Genomic DNA, 17,030 nt, shown 5'->3' with positions numbered 1-17,030 from the left:
TTTGAAAGGGAATCAGCCCTGCCTTGGGGGTAAGGGGGTGCTTACCACCCACAGCCCTGAGTTAGTCTTGTGCATAATCAGTGAAGGCACAAAATCAGGGCTTTAGCCAAAAGCTGAGTGCCCCTCCGTCTGGAGGGGGGCCCTGTCCTGCCCTGGCCAGCCCCTTCCCACCAGGCCAGCTTCCTCACCTGCCTCCCGTGGTCTCTGTCACAGGCCTCAGAGTCGCCGATGGGCCTCTAGTGGGCCAGGACAGCAAACTGGAGGGACTCCCTAGTGCAGTCACAAACTGAGATGAGTGGGAACTTGTTTACCATGACACAGCCAGGGCCACCTCTCTGAGGAGGTGACACCGCAGCTCAGGGTGAGAGAGGCTGCAGGCAGTGAGTGGCCTGCACAGGGAGCACCTCAGGCTCAGGAGGTCTCCCCACCACATCCCTTCCCCGCGCCCTCCCCACCTCACAACCTGGACCTCACCTCCCGAAACAATGCTTGTACCACATTTTCCCTCTGACCTCCCCCTGCCCATCTTGCCCATAGGCTCTATCTTCTACTTCATTGAGACCATTTGGGGAACGGGGTTGGGGGCACCTACTGCCTTGCCCTTCTTTCTGTACCTGGGCCGTGGAGAGATCAGCAGTTAGACCCCTCAGACCAGGGTCCTCGTTGGTTGGGATGAGGCCCACCTCTGGTTTTATTTCATTTGAGTCTATTTTTCTTCCTTCCACTATCAGTCCCAAAGCTCTTCTGTCCTCAGACATCTCACCCCTACTCTAGTGTGTTTGGAATATGTCTTTGACAAACATAAAGGGTTCTTATGTGTGTTTGTGTCTTCAGTGGACAGAGATGGGATTGTACCGAGTCTCATGTCCACCACATTTTCGTCTCCATCCCCCTAGGATTAAACCCTCATATCGCATCCACTTGCCCACCCTACAGACAATCTATGATGAGGATGCTCGTACGAGTCCGCCAAGGACTATGGGCAAGGGTTTGGGAGGTACAGGCCCAGAGTAGGGGTATTGGCCAAATGGCACCCCTGTAATGTCATAGAGGGCTGCCAAGGGGGGCTGCACGTCCCCTCCCAGTCATATGCTAGAGCCAGCTTGCACAGGCTTGCAGGAACTATTGTTAATTTTCAGGAATTTTATAAGCCTGTCATTAAAAACAGCCATTATCAAAAATTAAACTTTATTGTATTCATTTTATTTCTTTACCTTTTACAAGGCAATTTACTTTATCTCACTCTTGCCCATATTCTAGATGTTATTTACGTCTAGTGTAACCAAATGGGAGAAATACTGCACATTTTGTTATAACGTTGATGAGAAAAAAAATAGATTCCCAGCCTGGGCCACTGTCTCTGTGGAGTGTGCACTTTTTCCCTTCATCTTCTCTGGTCCTCCAGTTTCCTCCCGCGCCCCAGAGATGTGCTCGTGAAGTGAATGGTGTGTCTACATTTTCCCAGTGTGAGCGAGTGGGTGCACCCTTGATGGCAGGACCCCCCTTGTGCCCTGAGCTGCTGGGACAGACTCTGGCCACCTGTTACCCTGAACTGGAATAAGCGGATTGGAAAATAACAACCTTACTTGTTTTTATTAATTGTTCTTAAATGTATGTGGAGCTCACATTTACTTCAGTGTTTAATATTAGAAGTGTTTTTTTTGGTGTTTATTTGGAAGTTTGGCGAAGTTTTTGTGACCAGAAATATGCCATAGGAACTTAGCTCTGGTTTATACAAATTAGCCGAGGGTCAAACTGATTTCCTTAAACTTCCTTTCGCTTCAAGTCGCAGTTTCCAAGAACCTACTGAGGATGTTAGGTGAGGACTTCCGGTAGCCCAGCTGGAGTGCTGCCCAACTCCTCCCAACTCCATGTTCACTGAGGTCGCACTGGAGGCTTGGACTCAGCCATGGTGGGAGTGTTTACACTCTGGGAATGGGCAAGAGTTACAAATCAGGGCTTGACGGACTGGTTGATAGTCTAGGCTTAAGAAAGTGATGGAGAAAATGCTAACAATGAAGATTAAACGTAAAAGCGTGTTGTGTCTGTTGTCATTACATTGTGACTAGCACACACACACACACACACAACACTTGAAGCAATATTTCTTCCAGTATTCAAACCTTTTACCCGACTCAGCAGAAGTCCCTCGTGGCACTGACTAACAGCTGAGTTTCTGGGGTAAGTGATGCTAACGCTAAAAGAAGTCTAAGTTAAATAATTGGAAGTTTCTGAGGTGGAGAAATAGTTTTGCAGGTGATTACACATCGAATTTAGTGACAATGCACTTACCGGGGAAGAGCCGATTGGAATATAAGCCCGTATGTCAAACAATGCTTGAACTGTAACCATTACTTGGCAGAGATGAAAATCTTTGTTCACTGGATGCAAATGTTCATAGCAGCTTTATTCATAATGGCCAAAAATTTGAAACAATCCAAATAACGTTGACCCCATTTGTGGCTTTCTATGGAATATGCAGTGCTTGGTGTATTGTCCTCAGTTTCACGTCCTTGAAATCAATTGTAAGTCATCAGGAGGAATTCTACTTAACCACTGGGTTAACAAAGAGAAGACAGACCACCAGGAGGAGGCCTTTGCAATATCAAAAACCATCAAAAAGCACCAGTGGATTAACATTTAGAATGTAAAAAGAAATGCCTATAAATTGGTGAGAAAAAGACAGGCAATCCAATAGAGAACTGGGCAAACGATAAGAAAAGGCAGTTGATAGAAGGGAAACCAGATCCCTGAGAGTTAACAAAGAGATGCTTAACTTATCAATAAACCTGAAAAATCCAAATAAAAATAACATGATGCCTCATTACATCTATTACATTGCGAAATTAGAAAGTCAAAATTTTTGTTTTTAGATATGGATATTTAATTGTCCCAACACTATTTGTTGAAAAGACTATTCTTTCTCAAAAGAACTGCCTTTCAACCTTTGTTAAAAATCTGTTGTCCATGTATGTATGGGTCTATTTCTGGACTGTTTTCTATCCTGATTTATTTACACTATCTAGCTGTACACTAATACCACACTGTCTTGGTTACTGTAGCTTTATAATAAGTCTTGAAGTCAGGTAATGCTAGTTGTCCAACTTTGTTCTTTTGAAAAATTTTTTGGCTACTTTTGGACTTTCGCATTTCTATATACATTGTAGAATCACTTGTCAATTTCTAGAAAAAAATTTGGGGGCACAGAGTTGTTCACAGTGTCCTTTATTATCCTTTTTAATGTCCATGGGATCTGTAGTGATGTCCCATGTTTTATTTCTGATGTTAGTAATTCGGGTCCTCTCCTTTTTAAAAAATTGAGATATAATTGACAAACAACAATATATTAGTTTCGTGTGTACATTAAAATTAGTAGAAACCTCACCTGAAATGAAGTAGGGAGACCAGAAGGGGGAGCTCTCACCCCCCACATCGCACTGGGTTGTGTTATAATAACCCTCCCAACTTCCTCTTCCCGGCTGTAGAAGTTTCCTTCGTTTTCAGCGATTGCTGGTGGCCCACCAACCGTGGTTGCCTGTTCCAGATTACAATTCTTCGTTGTTTCCAAATAAATCTATTCTTCTGGAGAAATATCTGGCTGAATTTTTGTTTAAGGTCGACATACGCAATAACAATGATTGGATATTTATATATAGTCCTTTTTTTTTCTTCTTAGTTTACCTGGCTAGAGACTTCTTGATTTTATTGCTCTTTTCAAAGAACCAGCTTTTGATTTCATTGCTTTTTCTCTATTGATTTTCTCTTTTCAATCTCATCAATTTCTCTTCTAAATTTTTATTTCTTCTGCTTACTTTGGATTTAATTTGCTCTTGTTTTTCCAATACACTAAAGTAGAAGCTTAGGTTATTGATTATAGGTCTTTCTTTTTTTAAATATATACATTAAATACTACAAATCTCTAAGCACTGACTTTGTGGCATCCCACAAATTTTAATGATTCATTTTCATTTTGTTCAAAATATTTTAAAATTTCTCTTGCGATTTCTTCTTTGACCCATGAGTTATTTAGAAGTGTGTTGTTTAATCTCCAAATATTTTGGAATTTCTTAGCTACTTTCTGTTACTGATTTATAGTTTAATTATATGTGTCTGAGAGCAGACAATGTATGTTTCTATCATTTTCAACGTGTTAAGGAGTGTTATGTATGGCCGAGAGTGTGGTCTGTCGAGGTGAATGTGCCACCTGAGCTTGAGAAGAACGCGTGTTCTGCTGTTGCTGGAGGGCGTGGTCTTTAATGTCCACTCTGTCCAGTTGGTTGATGGTTGGGCTCAACCATGTCCTTACTGATTTTCCATCTACTGGACCTGTCCAGTCTGACAGAGGACTTCTGAGTCTCCAGCCATAACAGTGGGCTCTTCTGTTTCTCTATTATTCTTGCCTTAAAATGTATCTTATCTGAAATTAACCTAGTGATGCCAGTCTTGTTTTTATGAGTATTGACATAGTCTAACTTTTATCTATTCTTTTACTTTCAGAGTTATTCCTTTACTTTCAGCCTTTCTATATCTTACAAATTAGTTGTGTCTCGTAAACAGCAGATAGTTGTGTTGGTTTTGCTTTTTTTTTAAGGTGACAATCTTTGTTAACTATAATATTTTGTCCATTTCCATTGAATAAAAATCATTGGCATGCACCCTCCTTTTGTATCTTCTTTTGATTATTCTTTTTTTAAAAAAATTTAATTGGGGAATATTGGGGAACAGTGTGTTTCTCCAGGGCCCATCAGCTCCAAGTTGTTGTCCTTCAATCTAGTTGTGGAGGGCGCAGCTCAGCTCCAAGTCCAGTTGCCATTTTCAATCTTTAGTTACGGGGGGCTCAGCCCACCATCCCATGTGGGAATTGAACCCGCAACCTTGTTGTTGAGAGCTTGTACTCTAACCAACTGAGCCATCCAGCCGCCCCTTTTGATTATCATTCATCACTCATTTTATTACACACACATTAAACGTTATTTACTCTGAGTGTTTTTTTTAGGTTGGTGCAAAATTAATTGCGGTTTTTGCAGTTATTTTTAACCTTTTAAACTGCAATTACTTTTGCACCAACCTAATACCGTGTTTTCCCGAAAATAGGACCTAACCAGAAAATAAGCCCTAGCATGTTTTTCAGGATGACATCCCCTGAACATAAGGGCCTTATGTGTCTTTTGGAGCACAACTTAACATAAGACCCGGTCTTATTTTCAAGAAAACACGGTAGTAGTTTTGTTAGAAATCACAATGGGTCTACTTACTTAGCTTATTACAGCTTACTTAGCTTATTACAGTGTAAAAATGAATAATACCATCTTCCATTTATGGTCATATGGTCTACCACTTTAAACGTCCAAAAAACTGGACACGATGCACTAAGTGGAAAATCACAAGCAGCCAGCAAAAAATAAATAATTTAAAATTAAAAAACTGGACTCAATATGAAACAGTGCTTTTCAGGCAGGAGATAACACGCAGTGCACGGCAGTGATCGCAGAAGGAGAACGTCCAGGTGAGTTCTACTTGAGCCCAGCCTCTCCCTGGAGGAATGTTCCAGGTTGCAGGATACAGCTGGTCAGTATCCTGACTTGAGGAGACAGCAGATTTTGGGGAGCCCCAGCTGACTAGGACTTTTAGGGCAGAATAGCAGGGAGAGCGTTGCATAGGGAAAGCAGAAGCTCTGAGTTCTGTGGTGTGCCCCCCCCCTCCCCGCATGGTCTGCGGGGTGCTGGGCCGCGGGGGAGTAGGAGGGGCTGCCTACCTCGGGGAAAGAGCCCCTGGAAGGGTAAGGCTGGACAGCACTCACTCAGGGCACATGTGGCCAGAAATCGGTGTTGCGCACACCAGTCACAGGACACTGAGTCCTCAGACAGCTCTTGCCTAGTAGGGGGTTCAGTCGCCTAAAGACTTTTTTGAGCTCACTAACACAACTTGCCAAAAAGGTCAGATTTCCAAGTAGCTTGACTGCATTCCAGAACAAAGCTCAGACATATATCTAGGAATGAAAATCTCCAGGACATTGTAAAATTGACAATACCAACAAAAATTGTCCTAAATGCAAAGAAGCAGGAAAACACAACTCATAATGGGGAGAAATGGTTCCATCAGCACTGAAGGGCTGGGCTGACTTCTGGTCTCCCTGCTTCACGCGTGGTGTGTCTGTCTGACCAGGCGCAGAACCAAGTCACATTTGGGGCCACAAAGCCTAGGTTCCTACTTCTTCACTCCCCGCCCTGTTCAGCTGTCAAAGCCTCAGCTGAATCAACTCGACATGACAGGTACCAAGTTCTGCCCCTTGGACCTAGGCCTCCCGTCGCCCCCAGGCCAAACTTGATGCCACCTTTGCCTGCTTTCTTCCACACCTTGTGTCCACTGGCAAGGCCCCTGGGCTCCACCTCCCCATCTCAGTGCCCCCTTCTGGGAAGGTGAATGCAGGAGTGAGGGGAGGGTTAGTGCAGGGGGCAGGTGAGGGCATCCTGACCGCTGAGAGTTGGGGTGGTGGGCCTGGAGACGCATCTGCTCTGGGAGGAGAAGGTCCCTCAAACACTGTCCCTGGCAGATACCAAGGCAGGTGTGGGGCACCTGACCCAGCCCCTTCACGGTCCCAGAGAGCAGCATTCAGATGCCCCTGGGCCCACCTCGGTCCCAGAGTGGTGGCGGCCAAGAGAGTGTGGTGGGGTTAGGGCTCCAGGTGTGGGGGTGGAGGACACCAGGGGGGTTCAGTTCCCAAGCTTCCTGGCATCACTGACAGGCCATGTTTACGCTGACAACTCTCATACTTCAATGGTCACCCCTCGCGGGCTCTGAGCCCAGGCCGACAGAGTCCACGTCGCCAATGCGCAATTTCTGACCTGAACACCACCCCACCTGCATTCTCCCTGCACCCACCCCTTCACTCCCTCATCTCTGAAGGCCCCTACCTGCCCCCCACCCCTGCCGCCAGCCCAGCCCACATACCCAGTTACCCAGAAAGCACTCCGTTTCTCCCACCATCAGCCTCCACCTCCCCTTAGTGGCAGTGGCCTCCCCATGTGCCCTTTGTCCTATCTTATCCCGCCCAGGCCCGGGCTGTGCAGATGGCGACTCTCTGCCTGTGTGAGCAGAGAGCAGCACCTGAGTTTCCAGGTGCTGCAGACACGTCAGGGAGCAAAAGGGGCAGGCTCGTGCCCTCCAGGCCTGGCAACAGGACAGAGACCAGGTTTTTCAGCGGCAGCACCATCCACAGTTTGGGCCGGGTCAGCCTGCTGGGGGTGGCCTGCACCCGCAGTCTGCCTCACAGCACCCTTGACCTCTACCTGGTCGATTCAGTGGCACCTTTCCTTCAGCCAGCCGTGAGCCCACAAAATGTCTCCAGACATCACCACATATCCCCGAGGGCAAAAATGTCCCCCAGGAACTCTGGAGACAAGGAAAAATCAACACATGGGGTGAACTGTAGAGTGAGTCAGCGTGTGAGAGGTGTGAGAACATGAGAACTGTAGAGCAGAGGAAGGCGAGCTGGAGAGGATGGGGTGGCACTTTGTGTTGAAGGTCTGTGTTCCCCCAAACTCATTTGCTGAAGCTGTAACCCCCAGTGTGGCTGTAATTGGAGATGGGGCTTCTAAGGAAGAAGTTAAGGTTAAACGAGGTCATGGGGGTGGGGCCCCAATCCCACAGGATTAGTGTCCTAAGAGACACCAGAGAGTTCTGTCTTCTTCTCTTCTGCCCTTTCCTCTCCCCTCTCCCTTCTCTACTCCCCTACACACACACACACACACACACACACACACACACACACACACACACACACGCGCGCGCGAAAGGTCACGTGAGGACCAGTGAGAAGACAGCTGTCTGCAAACCAGGAAGAGAGTCCTGACCAGACACCAAATTGGCTGGAACTGTGATCTCGGACTCCCAGCCTCCAGAACAGTGAAAAAAGAAATGTCTGTTGTTTAAGCCTTGTCAGTGGGGTTTTTTAAAGCGGCCCACAATGGACCAAGACAGATGGAGTGGGTGGGCCGCTTTCAGCTTTCCCTGAGAAGGAAAGGAGAGAGGGAGGGAGGGAGGGAGGAAAGGAGGGGCAGCTCCAGGTTCTCCGCAGGAACTGGAGGCCCAGTTCAGGGAAGGCCCTGGAGCGGGAGCAGCCTGTCCCTGGCCTGGCAAGAAGGTGTGGGACAGGCATGGCTTGGGCAGGGAAGGGGTGGGATGGGAGGCTGCCAGATAGAAGGCCTCCCAGCCTCGTCAGGACTTAGATTGTCACTGGGGTGAGGTGGGATCTGCGGAGGGCTGTGAGCAGGGACGAGACAGTGTCCGACGGTGATTTAAAAAGTCACTCTATCACGGCAGCATCATTCCAATAGCTGAACTGTGGAAGCAGCCCCAGTGTCTACCCACGGATGAAGGCTAAGCACACACAGTGGGTGTGACTCAGCCTTCAAAAGGAAGGAAATCCTGACACCTGCTACAGTACAGCATGGATGGACCTGGAATACAGCGCTCAGGGAAAGAAGCCTGTCACACACGACATACATTGTGAGATCCCACTTCCCTGCGTTACTTAGAGCAGTCAGCTCCATAGAGACAGGAAGTAGACAGTGGGTGCGTGGGGCTGGGGACACTGTCAGTCTAGGAAGCTGGAAGACTCCTCCTGGATGACGGAGGGGATGTTCAGGACAGTGTGAATACTTAATACCACTGAGCTGGGCATTTAAAAATGGTTGAAATGGTATATTTTATGGTATATGTATGTACCACAATTTTAAAATAAGCTGTAAGAAAAGGTCCTTCTGGTTCTTACGGAGGCTGGACCACAAGAACAGCAACAGGATGACAGAGGTGACTAAAGAGTCCCGCTGAGGGGCAGAGTGGCCCAGGGTCAGAGGGCATGGGGAGGACAGGACTCTGCTGGCTCTAGGGGTGGAGCAACAAAATTTCTAGGACTGTCTGTTGTGGGTTCTTGTCATGCAGGGTGTCACGTGGGGTCTCAGCTCCCGCTCCCCACATAAGAACGCAGGAGATGGTGAGGCCAAAAAGGAACACCCACGGAGCCATAGGTAGGGGAGTCACACCACTATAGTCTCGCTGGAGGCTGGGTTGGAGACACAGGAACCTGCCGTCAGTTTCTCTGCCCTCCAACCTCACTTGCTAGCTGCAATCCACCTCTCTGCAACCCGCAATCCACAATCCGCGCTTGCCAGCTCAGCCACCATCCGCTGCTAGCATAGCCACGGCAGTTATACTAGTGGCCAATGGCTCACTGGTTACAGCTGACGGCCACCTAGTCACAGCTGATGGCCATCTACTACCCGAGCCAGCACCTTTCCACGTGAGGCCGAGAGCCTGGAAACTGCTCTCCTCATTCTGTCCCCACAGTTCTGTAGGTTCCTTCTGAGCATCTGCAGGACCCACACTGCCCTCACCTGACATGGGACCGCTATGGACAGAGCTGCTGAGCTTTATCTTGGGGGGAGGATGGCATGTGGAGGGTTAAATCAGACCAGTTTTGGTTTCGCTGACACTGGGAAGTCTATTCTCCAAGTGCAGATAGGTGCAGGGGCATGGACTTAGAGGGGCACCTGGAGCTGCATGGCCGCTCTCCACAGCAGCGACTGCATAAGGTAATAAAGGGCCGGGTGTAGTGGAGAAGAGGCCCAAGGACATGGTCATGGTGATGGGACACTGAGAGGTGGGGGGCAAAGGACTGCCCAGCAGCACACAGCAGGTGGCAAAGGTGTAGGGGGAGGGGCCGCAGGGCTGCCCACGGCCACGTGGGGAGGACCGAAGATTGGTCCCTGGACTCCAGGTGGGTCAGGGCCGGAGAGGAGTGGGCTCAAGACAGAGAGGAGAAGCTGGACAGCGAGGGGAGGTACTGGTAGGAGGGGTGCGATGGGCTCACGAGGTTTGTTTTGTTTGGATATGAAAGAAATCACAGCCTGTTTGGGAAGAGAAGCGTCGATGGACAAGGAAGTTTGAGTGCCTGCGGGGGGGGGCAGGCTGGGGCGGGGGCACAGCCTGCAGGGTGGGTGGGGAAGCACCACCGGCCGGCACTCAGGACGCAGCAGCCGCAGGGCCCCCGACCGTTGGCGCTGTCCCCTCGGCCCGGGCGCACGGTCGCAGGAAGGATGCGCAAGGAGGTCGAGGGTGTGCGGAGGGCAGGATCGCCAGGCTGGGCTGTGGGAGGAAACGAGCCGGAAGGAGAGCATCCTGGGGTGCGGGGGAAGGTGCGCGATGATGGGTCGGGTATCCGGACATTGGGACAGCGGACCGGCCACCCCTCTGTAAGCAGGACGCCCTGGACGAGCTCTCTGCGATGCCGAGAAAAGCATGGTTCCATCGCACCGCCGCCCGAGGCCTAGCCCGAGCCTCGCTTCTGGGGTAGACTGGTTCCCGTTGCGCACTTGGGCGCAGGCGTGCGTGTGCGAGGAGGGGGCGACAGGAGCAGGCCACGAGCTGGAGGCGCGTGGGGCCGCAGGCAGAAAAAAGCCGGTGCAGCGCTGCGTCCTCGGAGCGCACGGCCCACCTGCCGTGGGGCCCGGGGGCACGAAGCGCACGGAAATGCGCACGTCCCGCAGCGCGGCGCGCGGTGCCCCAGCCCCCGGCTCGAGGCCTGCCAGCGTTTCTGGACGACCCCCGCCCGGCCGCGGCCGCAGCGCGAGCCTGTCCCCGAGAGCCCCAACCGGGGCGTTCGGCCCCGCGTCCGCCGCAGGGGCATGAACAGAGCGGCATGAACACGGCCCGGGTCCGGCCGGGCAGCGGCCGTCCCTGTCCCGCGCCTGAGCAAGGACCGACCGAAGCCCGGGGGTGGCGGTGGGGGCGGGACGTGGTCCTGGGGCCCCGTTCCCCCGGGTTGCGCGGCCTCTGCGCTCGTGCTGGGCCCTGTAGAAACCCGTCGATGCCAAGTGGCTCCTGCTTCTCAGAGGGGCCGGTCTCCCCGCACGCGTGAGCCCGGCGGGAACCTGAAATCCGCGCGCATCGGGCGCGCATGGGTAACACAAAACAACTCTGCCTTCACAGGAGAGAAAAGGGTACGGAGAGGTCTAGCGACCACTCCAAAGTCACGCAGTTGGAGGGAGGCGATGGAATCTCTAGGCTGGGGGAGGGGGCAGAAGGAGAGTGGTAAATGGGCGTCCGGCTCCGAGAGGTGGAGAGGAGGGGTCGGGAGAAAGGCCGGGCCGGAGTGAGGGCTGGAGAACCCCAAGGGCCTGAGTCGCTCCGAGACCGGATCTCCTGGGACCACACCGGACCGGGGGGAGCAGAGGTGCGCCTTTCACGCACTGTCCTTCAAGTTCCTCGCGTGTAATAGCCCCTCCCTCAGGATCGGCCCCAGGAACACCCCAAGCTCCAGACGCAGATCTCCAGCTTCCTCAGCTTTGCTCCCGCCGGCGATGGCTCTGAAGGTTCCGCCAGACGACGCCTCCTCCAGGCAGCCCTCCTGACTCCATCCTGTGGTCCGGACCATGCTCCAGGCGCAGCCTCCCGCCAGGCTTGGGCACGCAGAGTCCTGAAGCCACCTCGGTCCCTTTAAACTAGCGGTTCTCGCAGTCTTGGGGGGTTTCCATGACGACGACGTCGGAAGGGGGTGAGGGGGGGGGTCAGGACGGAACGCATGCGCGGTGCGTGCCGGACGCAGCACGTCTTCCCGAGTCGCCCGCGTAGCTGTCGTGGGGTCCCCGAACCGCGGTAAGGACGGGTTGTGGGGGGTGTCCCTGGGACGGGTGTGCGGGGTGGGATGTTCCGGCGATGGGGATCGGGATGGGTGTTCGCAGGATGGCGGCAGCGTGGGGACTGCGCTGGGCCTAGGGGGCGGGGTAGGTGTTCGAGGGGTGGGGGGGCGGAGTGACGGGTCGCGGGGATACGGGCGGGGTGGGGGCTTGGCTTGGGCCGGGGTGGGGGTTGTCGCAGAGGAGGGTGGAGGGGCGGGCGCCGCTGACCCCGTTCTCTCGCTGCAGGGCGGCCGGCTCCCTCCGCTCGGCCATGGCCCCCCCGCCGCCGTTCAGACCCCCGAGACCGTCGCGGCTGTTGCTGCTTCTGCTGGCCGTGGCGCTGCTGGGCTCCCAAGCCCGCGCCGAGCCCGCCGCCGGGAGTGCGGTCCCGGCGCAGAGTAAGTGCCGCGCGCCGGGGTCCCTCGGCCCGGACCCCACTCGGTCGTGCGAGAAGCCCCGCCTCACCTTTGTTCCCGGGCGGTCCCCGAGCCCCGCCCGCAGCCCTGTTCCCCCTCCGCCCCTGAGGTGGGAGGTGGGAGGTGGGAGATGGAGGGCGGGCAGTGGCCGGCTGCTTTGGTGGGACCCGGGCTGGGGCGCCCACCTGGCCCCCGCGCTGACCCGCGCCCCCGCAGGCCGCCCGTGCGTGGACTGCCACGCGTTCGAGTTCATGCAGCGCGCCCTGCAGGACCTGCGGAAGACGGCCTACAGCCTGGACGCGCGGGTAAGAGGGCGGGACCCACCAGGACCTCAGGGCGGCGTCCCCAGGCTCCTCACCCCCGGTGGCGGCGCAGCGCCCTCATCTGGCTCTAGTTATCCGTGGGACATTCTGGGTGCAAGTGTCACCTGTGAGCACCCTGGTCAAATGCCCTGCACAGTTTCCAGGCCCCTTTTCTCCCCAAGGCCTCACTGGGCACTTTTCCCTGTGACCCTCCGACAGCCAGACTCTGAGGAAGAATCGCCAGCCCCAATCCATCGTGGTCGGGCGATGAAGCCCAGTGGGCAAAAAGGAAACTGAGGCAGGGGGACGGGAGTGTTGAGCATGGTAGGTCACTTTAGGCAGGGCGATCTGGGAGGCTCCCCACTCCCCAGCCTCACCTATGGAGGGATGGGTGTGTGCACAGGGTGCCTCAGGGTAAGGGATGCATGGGGAACCCCCAAGTCTGGAATGAATAGTGCGCTGCCGCTCCCCACCCCCGCTCTTCTGTGCTCCAGAGAAGGAGTTTACATTTGACAGAGACAGGTGCTCTTTCTAAAAAAGGAGGTGATTCCTGTAAGAAGAATGGGAGGCCCCACCCTGGTGGCCTTTTCTGGCCAATTTTGAAGGGCCCAGACAGGCCTGTAGCACCCCAGGATCTGAGGGACCGAGTCTCTCTGAGAAGAGCTGGACTCCTGAGAGAAGCAGTGCCCACCCACTCTCCAGGATGGGGTGGGGTGTTAGGGTATGGGGGGTCCTGAGACAGAGCAAAAGAGTTGGAGAAGCAGGGAACAGTAACCCGGTGAGGGATGAGCTCACAAGGCCCCCAGGCAGGACGGGTGCACACATAGGACCTGCAGAGAGGCTAGTGGAGAGGAGGGGGCGGGAGGGACAGAGGGGAGCAGTGAGGGGAGAGGAGCAGTGAGGGGAGAAGACCAGGAGGGCAGCAGGTGGTCCCTGCAGTAAGTGGGGGGTGGTGACAGTCAGGTGGGGCTCTGAAAGTCAGGAGCAGGTGGACGCTGGGCTGCCAGTGGGTTTTGGTGGGAAGCCAGGAGCTGGAGCTGGTGGGCGGGGCTGGCTGTGTCGCGCTTATGGCCCCTTGTTGCTTTGCAGACCGAGACCCTCCTGTTGCAGGCCGAGCGCCGGGCCCTGTGTGCCTGCTGGCCTGCTGGGCGCTGAGGACCCTCATCAGCACTGTTTGCTCCTCAATAAACACCCAGCCCAGCACTCCTGTGTCCTGTCTTCCTGGTCCAGCTACCAGAGTCCCGCTGCGCCGTCTCCGGTTTCTGGTTGGGCCCGTCTCTGGGCCTTGATTTCCCCAGCTGTTCCAGGCCCTCTCAGCACCTATCCCGTACCAGGGGCAGTGCTGAGCAGACAGGCACATCCAGCCCCGCACGTGGACCTGTACCCACAGGCACTGCGTGGCTATGGCAGTCCTTCCAGGCACCTGTTTTCTTTGCCTGCCTGCCCTCATTTGAGGAACGGGGGGTGTAAAACCTGGCTTGGTTCCTGGAGTGGCCGCCCCAGCCCTGAGCTGCTCTCCAATGCAGTGGGTGGTGGTTGTCGGAGCTCTCTGGAGGCCCCGCCAATGGGCCCCACGTAGCGGGACCTGCTGAGGCCGAGAAGCCCAAGGCTGCCAGGATAGGGAGGATGAGTGGGTAACACAGAGAGCACCTCCCCGACGGGAGGGCTGGGGCCTTCCCCACAGCGTCTACCCTGCCTTCTGGGTCCCTTCTGCAGCAGCTCCCAGCCCAGCCCCTGGACAGAAGGGACTCCCGGATGGGGATGTGGGCATGAATACAGGTGTCACACCCGTGGCAGCAGGCCCAGACACACACAGACGCGCACACACACACACACACACACACTGTGCCCCAGCTCCAGGCAGGAGGCCTCAAGGGGAAGCAAAGGACCCCCTCCCTCCCTCTATTCATTCTGAAGTTTTTATTATGAAAGCAATGCTGTGAGACATCCAGGAGCACAGTGGGGCTACAGTTTTCGGAAGTGACTACTGTGGTTCACTCTGCCTCTCGGGAGCTTGAGTTCCCCGGTTGTGGCCGCCTCAGTGCAACACGGCACCCTGTGCTGCTGCCTGAGCAAGTATTGCAGGACGGTCCTGGTCTACTGCCTGAGGACAGCCCAGCTTTAGCTCACAAGTCCCCACCCGACCTGGGGCTTATTAATTATCCCCTCCGGGCCCCAGCAGGACCTGCCCTGCCCTTCCCCCACGCCTACTGGCCTCCCAACATGTGATGTGAGCTGTTCTGTCCTCAGTGCTTTTGTGCCTGGAAGCCCAAGCATGCAGGTGTTGGGACAACCGTGAAGAAACCAGAGTCCCACTTCAGCTCAGGTGGGAGGCCAAGTTACACGCCTGGTGGCCATGACGCCTGTGGAGTCCACAGCAGGCTAGAGTGACGGGAGAGGTGCCGAAGCCATGGCAGGCCTAGGCTGGCCCTCAAGCCTGGGCACGAGCCCGGAACAGGAGCAGAAGGCTGGTGCTCACATCTGATTGGCTGACCCCAGTCACGTGGCCATTCCTGGGGGCAAGGGGGTCCCGGGATGTAGCCTGTGTTCTGGGCTTGGGCTGCCACACTGAGGAAACACATATACAGTATTCAGTATTTATACTGAATACTTTTCAGGATGAGACAAAAGTGCTTTTAGACCAGCGCTTTTTAGAGTAAGTACATTCTATGCAATATTCCGGACACAGTTATACTAAAAATTATTTGTTGCTGCCTAAGATTCAAATTTAGCTGGGTATCCTGTATTTTGGGGGCAGCCACGAGCCCTGGCCCAAATTGGGGTTTCTATTACAAAAAACGATGGGGACAGCTGAGAGTGCTTGTCATAAAAAGCCTGTCGGGAAGTGCCCTTGGAAGGAAGTAGGCGCTGGAGCCAGCACCAGGGTGTGGGTGGCAGGGGCAGCAGGTGGAACCTGGAGGCTGCTGTGCATGGTCCCTCCAGCAAGTGGTCTGTGTCTGCAGGGGCGGCGGGGGGGTCAGGAAGGAGTGGGGTCTGCCCCCTTGGGAGACTTTGGGGGCTTGAGCAAGCAGGGACTCGGTGTGACATCTGAACAGGACACTGGCTGCTGATTGAGAACAGATTCTGGGGTGACAAGGACAGAATCGGCCCATGAGGAGGTGAGGCTGAGGCTGGGGGGTGACAGCCTCGGCAGCGGGACAAGCAGTTGAATTGGAAAGTAGAGCCAGTGCGATTTGCTATTTTCAGGTGGGTTTTGAGAGGGAGGGAGGAGGGGCGGAGGGGTGGTGTTTGGGAGAAGGGGAAGGACAGGTCGGAGCAGGGTAGGCTGGGCAGAGGCCCAGGTGGTGATGGGACAGATACTCCTGGAGAAGGGGCTGGAGAGAGAAGGTTGGGACACAAGTGCTGGCCAAGATCTCTGTGGCCTGAGTGGACAGGAGAGGCGAGGGACCCCCAGAGGATATGGGCAGCCGTGAGGGCTTGGGGAGGAAGGTAAACATGTCACTTGCTGCTGAGGTCAAGCAAGGCCCAAAGCTGGATCACTGCATTTGGCAACTCTGGTCACCGTTGACTTTGACAAAGGTTGGTTGGGGGCGGGGAAGGCCCAAATGGGGGTTTCATTGGAAGAGCAGAAGTGGAGAGCCAGCACAGATGACTCTTGCAAGGAGTTTAGCCTTGCATGTGGCCAAGGCCAGTGGCACCCAGGGTCTGCCCTAGAGCTGGGATCTGTCCTGACTGGATGTAAATGTAATTCACGCTTGGCTAAGCAGAGACCTGGCAATGCATTACCTGAAGGATGCTTTTGTTGCCCTGGACTTTACGTGTCCTTGCCTTGTTGTCACTGTCTGCCTTTATCACACCCTCACATTCTCCAGCAGTCAAGCTATCCCCCCATATCTCCTGCTGGTCCCTTGCCCCTCTGCTTCCAGCCAGCTAGGCATTGCCACTGCCCACCACCCACCATTCACTCTTCAACTTTGGAGCCACTGTTTCCTAGACTGCGTGTCATCTCCCTGTTGCATGTCCTCAAGTAGCCTCCCAGAACACAGCATGGTAAGGTGACTTCCTGAGCTGGCCTGTCTGAAGGTACCTCCTGCTGACACGTTCAGTTCATAGCCCTCCTACCTCAGGGCCTTTACACACGCTGTCTCCTCCTCCATGACCTGCCTCCCGCTTCAGCTCCTTCCCCCACCTTATTTTTCTTTGTCCCTAAAGGACACTGGGGAGGTGATGAGCAGCTTCAGCCCACGGGCCTCCAGTTGCCCACAGCTGGGGGCTGTCAGGAGCTTGGTCCCTCCCGCACTCGGGAAGCCCTCACTCTGGACTCGACAGGTTTTCATCAAGGTGCTGGACAGGTTTTGCTCAAGAGTCTGGGTCCTTTAGCTTGGGGAAATCTTCCTTTCCTTCTCCTTCTTTCTCCATCATCTTACTGATGCTCCCTCCTTTTCTCTGTGGACACCTTGTTCGTTGCATAGAGTGTCTTCTCATCTGGTCCTGTTTTTCTTCTTTCTTCCCATCACCTGGCCTTTTGGTTCACTTCCTGCAGCACTCCCACACGCCTTTGTCATCCTGCCCAGTCTCATTTCCCAGGGACTACCCTGTGACCCTTGGTGAAGCTTCTCTCACTCCAGAATTTCCTGCGGCCAGGACAGGTGACACCCCACCATGTCCGCGAT

At 54.1% G+C, this 17,030-nt stretch overlaps 1 protein-coding gene across 2 annotated transcripts; it reads left to right on the top strand.

Annotated features, from left to right (window-relative positions):
• Window positions 1-11,533: 11,533 nt before the first annotated feature.
• On the top strand, window positions 11,534-13,599 carry NICOL1 (NELL2 interacting cell ontogeny regulator 1). Of its 2 annotated transcripts, none has more exons than XM_081046658.1 (4): window positions 11,534-11,655; window positions 11,925-12,076; window positions 12,311-12,399; window positions 13,486-13,599. In XM_081046658.1, exons 1-4 carry the CDS (start codon window positions 11,582-11,584, stop codon window positions 13,549-13,551), a joined length of 381 nt encoding a protein of 126 aa, XP_080902784.1. In that variant the 5' UTR covers window positions 11,534-11,581; the 3' UTR covers window positions 13,552-13,599. The 2 variants fall into 2 exon arrangements, with proteins under 2 accessions (XP_080902784.1, XP_080902783.1); XM_081046657.1 differs by lacking the exon at window positions 13,486-13,599 and adding an exon at window positions 12,616-13,231.
• Window positions 13,600-17,030: the final 3,431 nt, after the last annotated feature.

Source organism: Rhinolophus hipposideros, assembly GCF_964194185.1.
Source record: "Rhinolophus hipposideros genome assembly, chromosome: 1".
NCBI lineage: Eukaryota > Metazoa > Chordata > Mammalia > Chiroptera > Rhinolophidae > Rhinolophus > Rhinolophus hipposideros.
The sequence above is the reverse complement of the archived record's forward strand: the minus strand, read 5'-3'. Positions and strand labels throughout refer to the sequence as shown.

Coding starts and splice junctions, on each gene's coding strand:
- NICOL1 (XM_081046657.1), top strand. CDS start 11,582: ATGCGCGGTGCGTGCCGGACGCAGCACGTCTTCCCGAGTCGCCCGCGT. Junction 11,656..11,924: donor CGTGGGGTCCCCGAACCGCG/GTAAGGACGGGT, acceptor CTCTCGCTGCAG/GGCGGCCGGCTCCCTCCGCT. Junction 12,077..12,310: donor GAGTGCGGTCCCGGCGCAGA/GTAAGTGCCGCG, acceptor GCGCCCCCGCAG/GCCGCCCGTGCGTGGACTGC.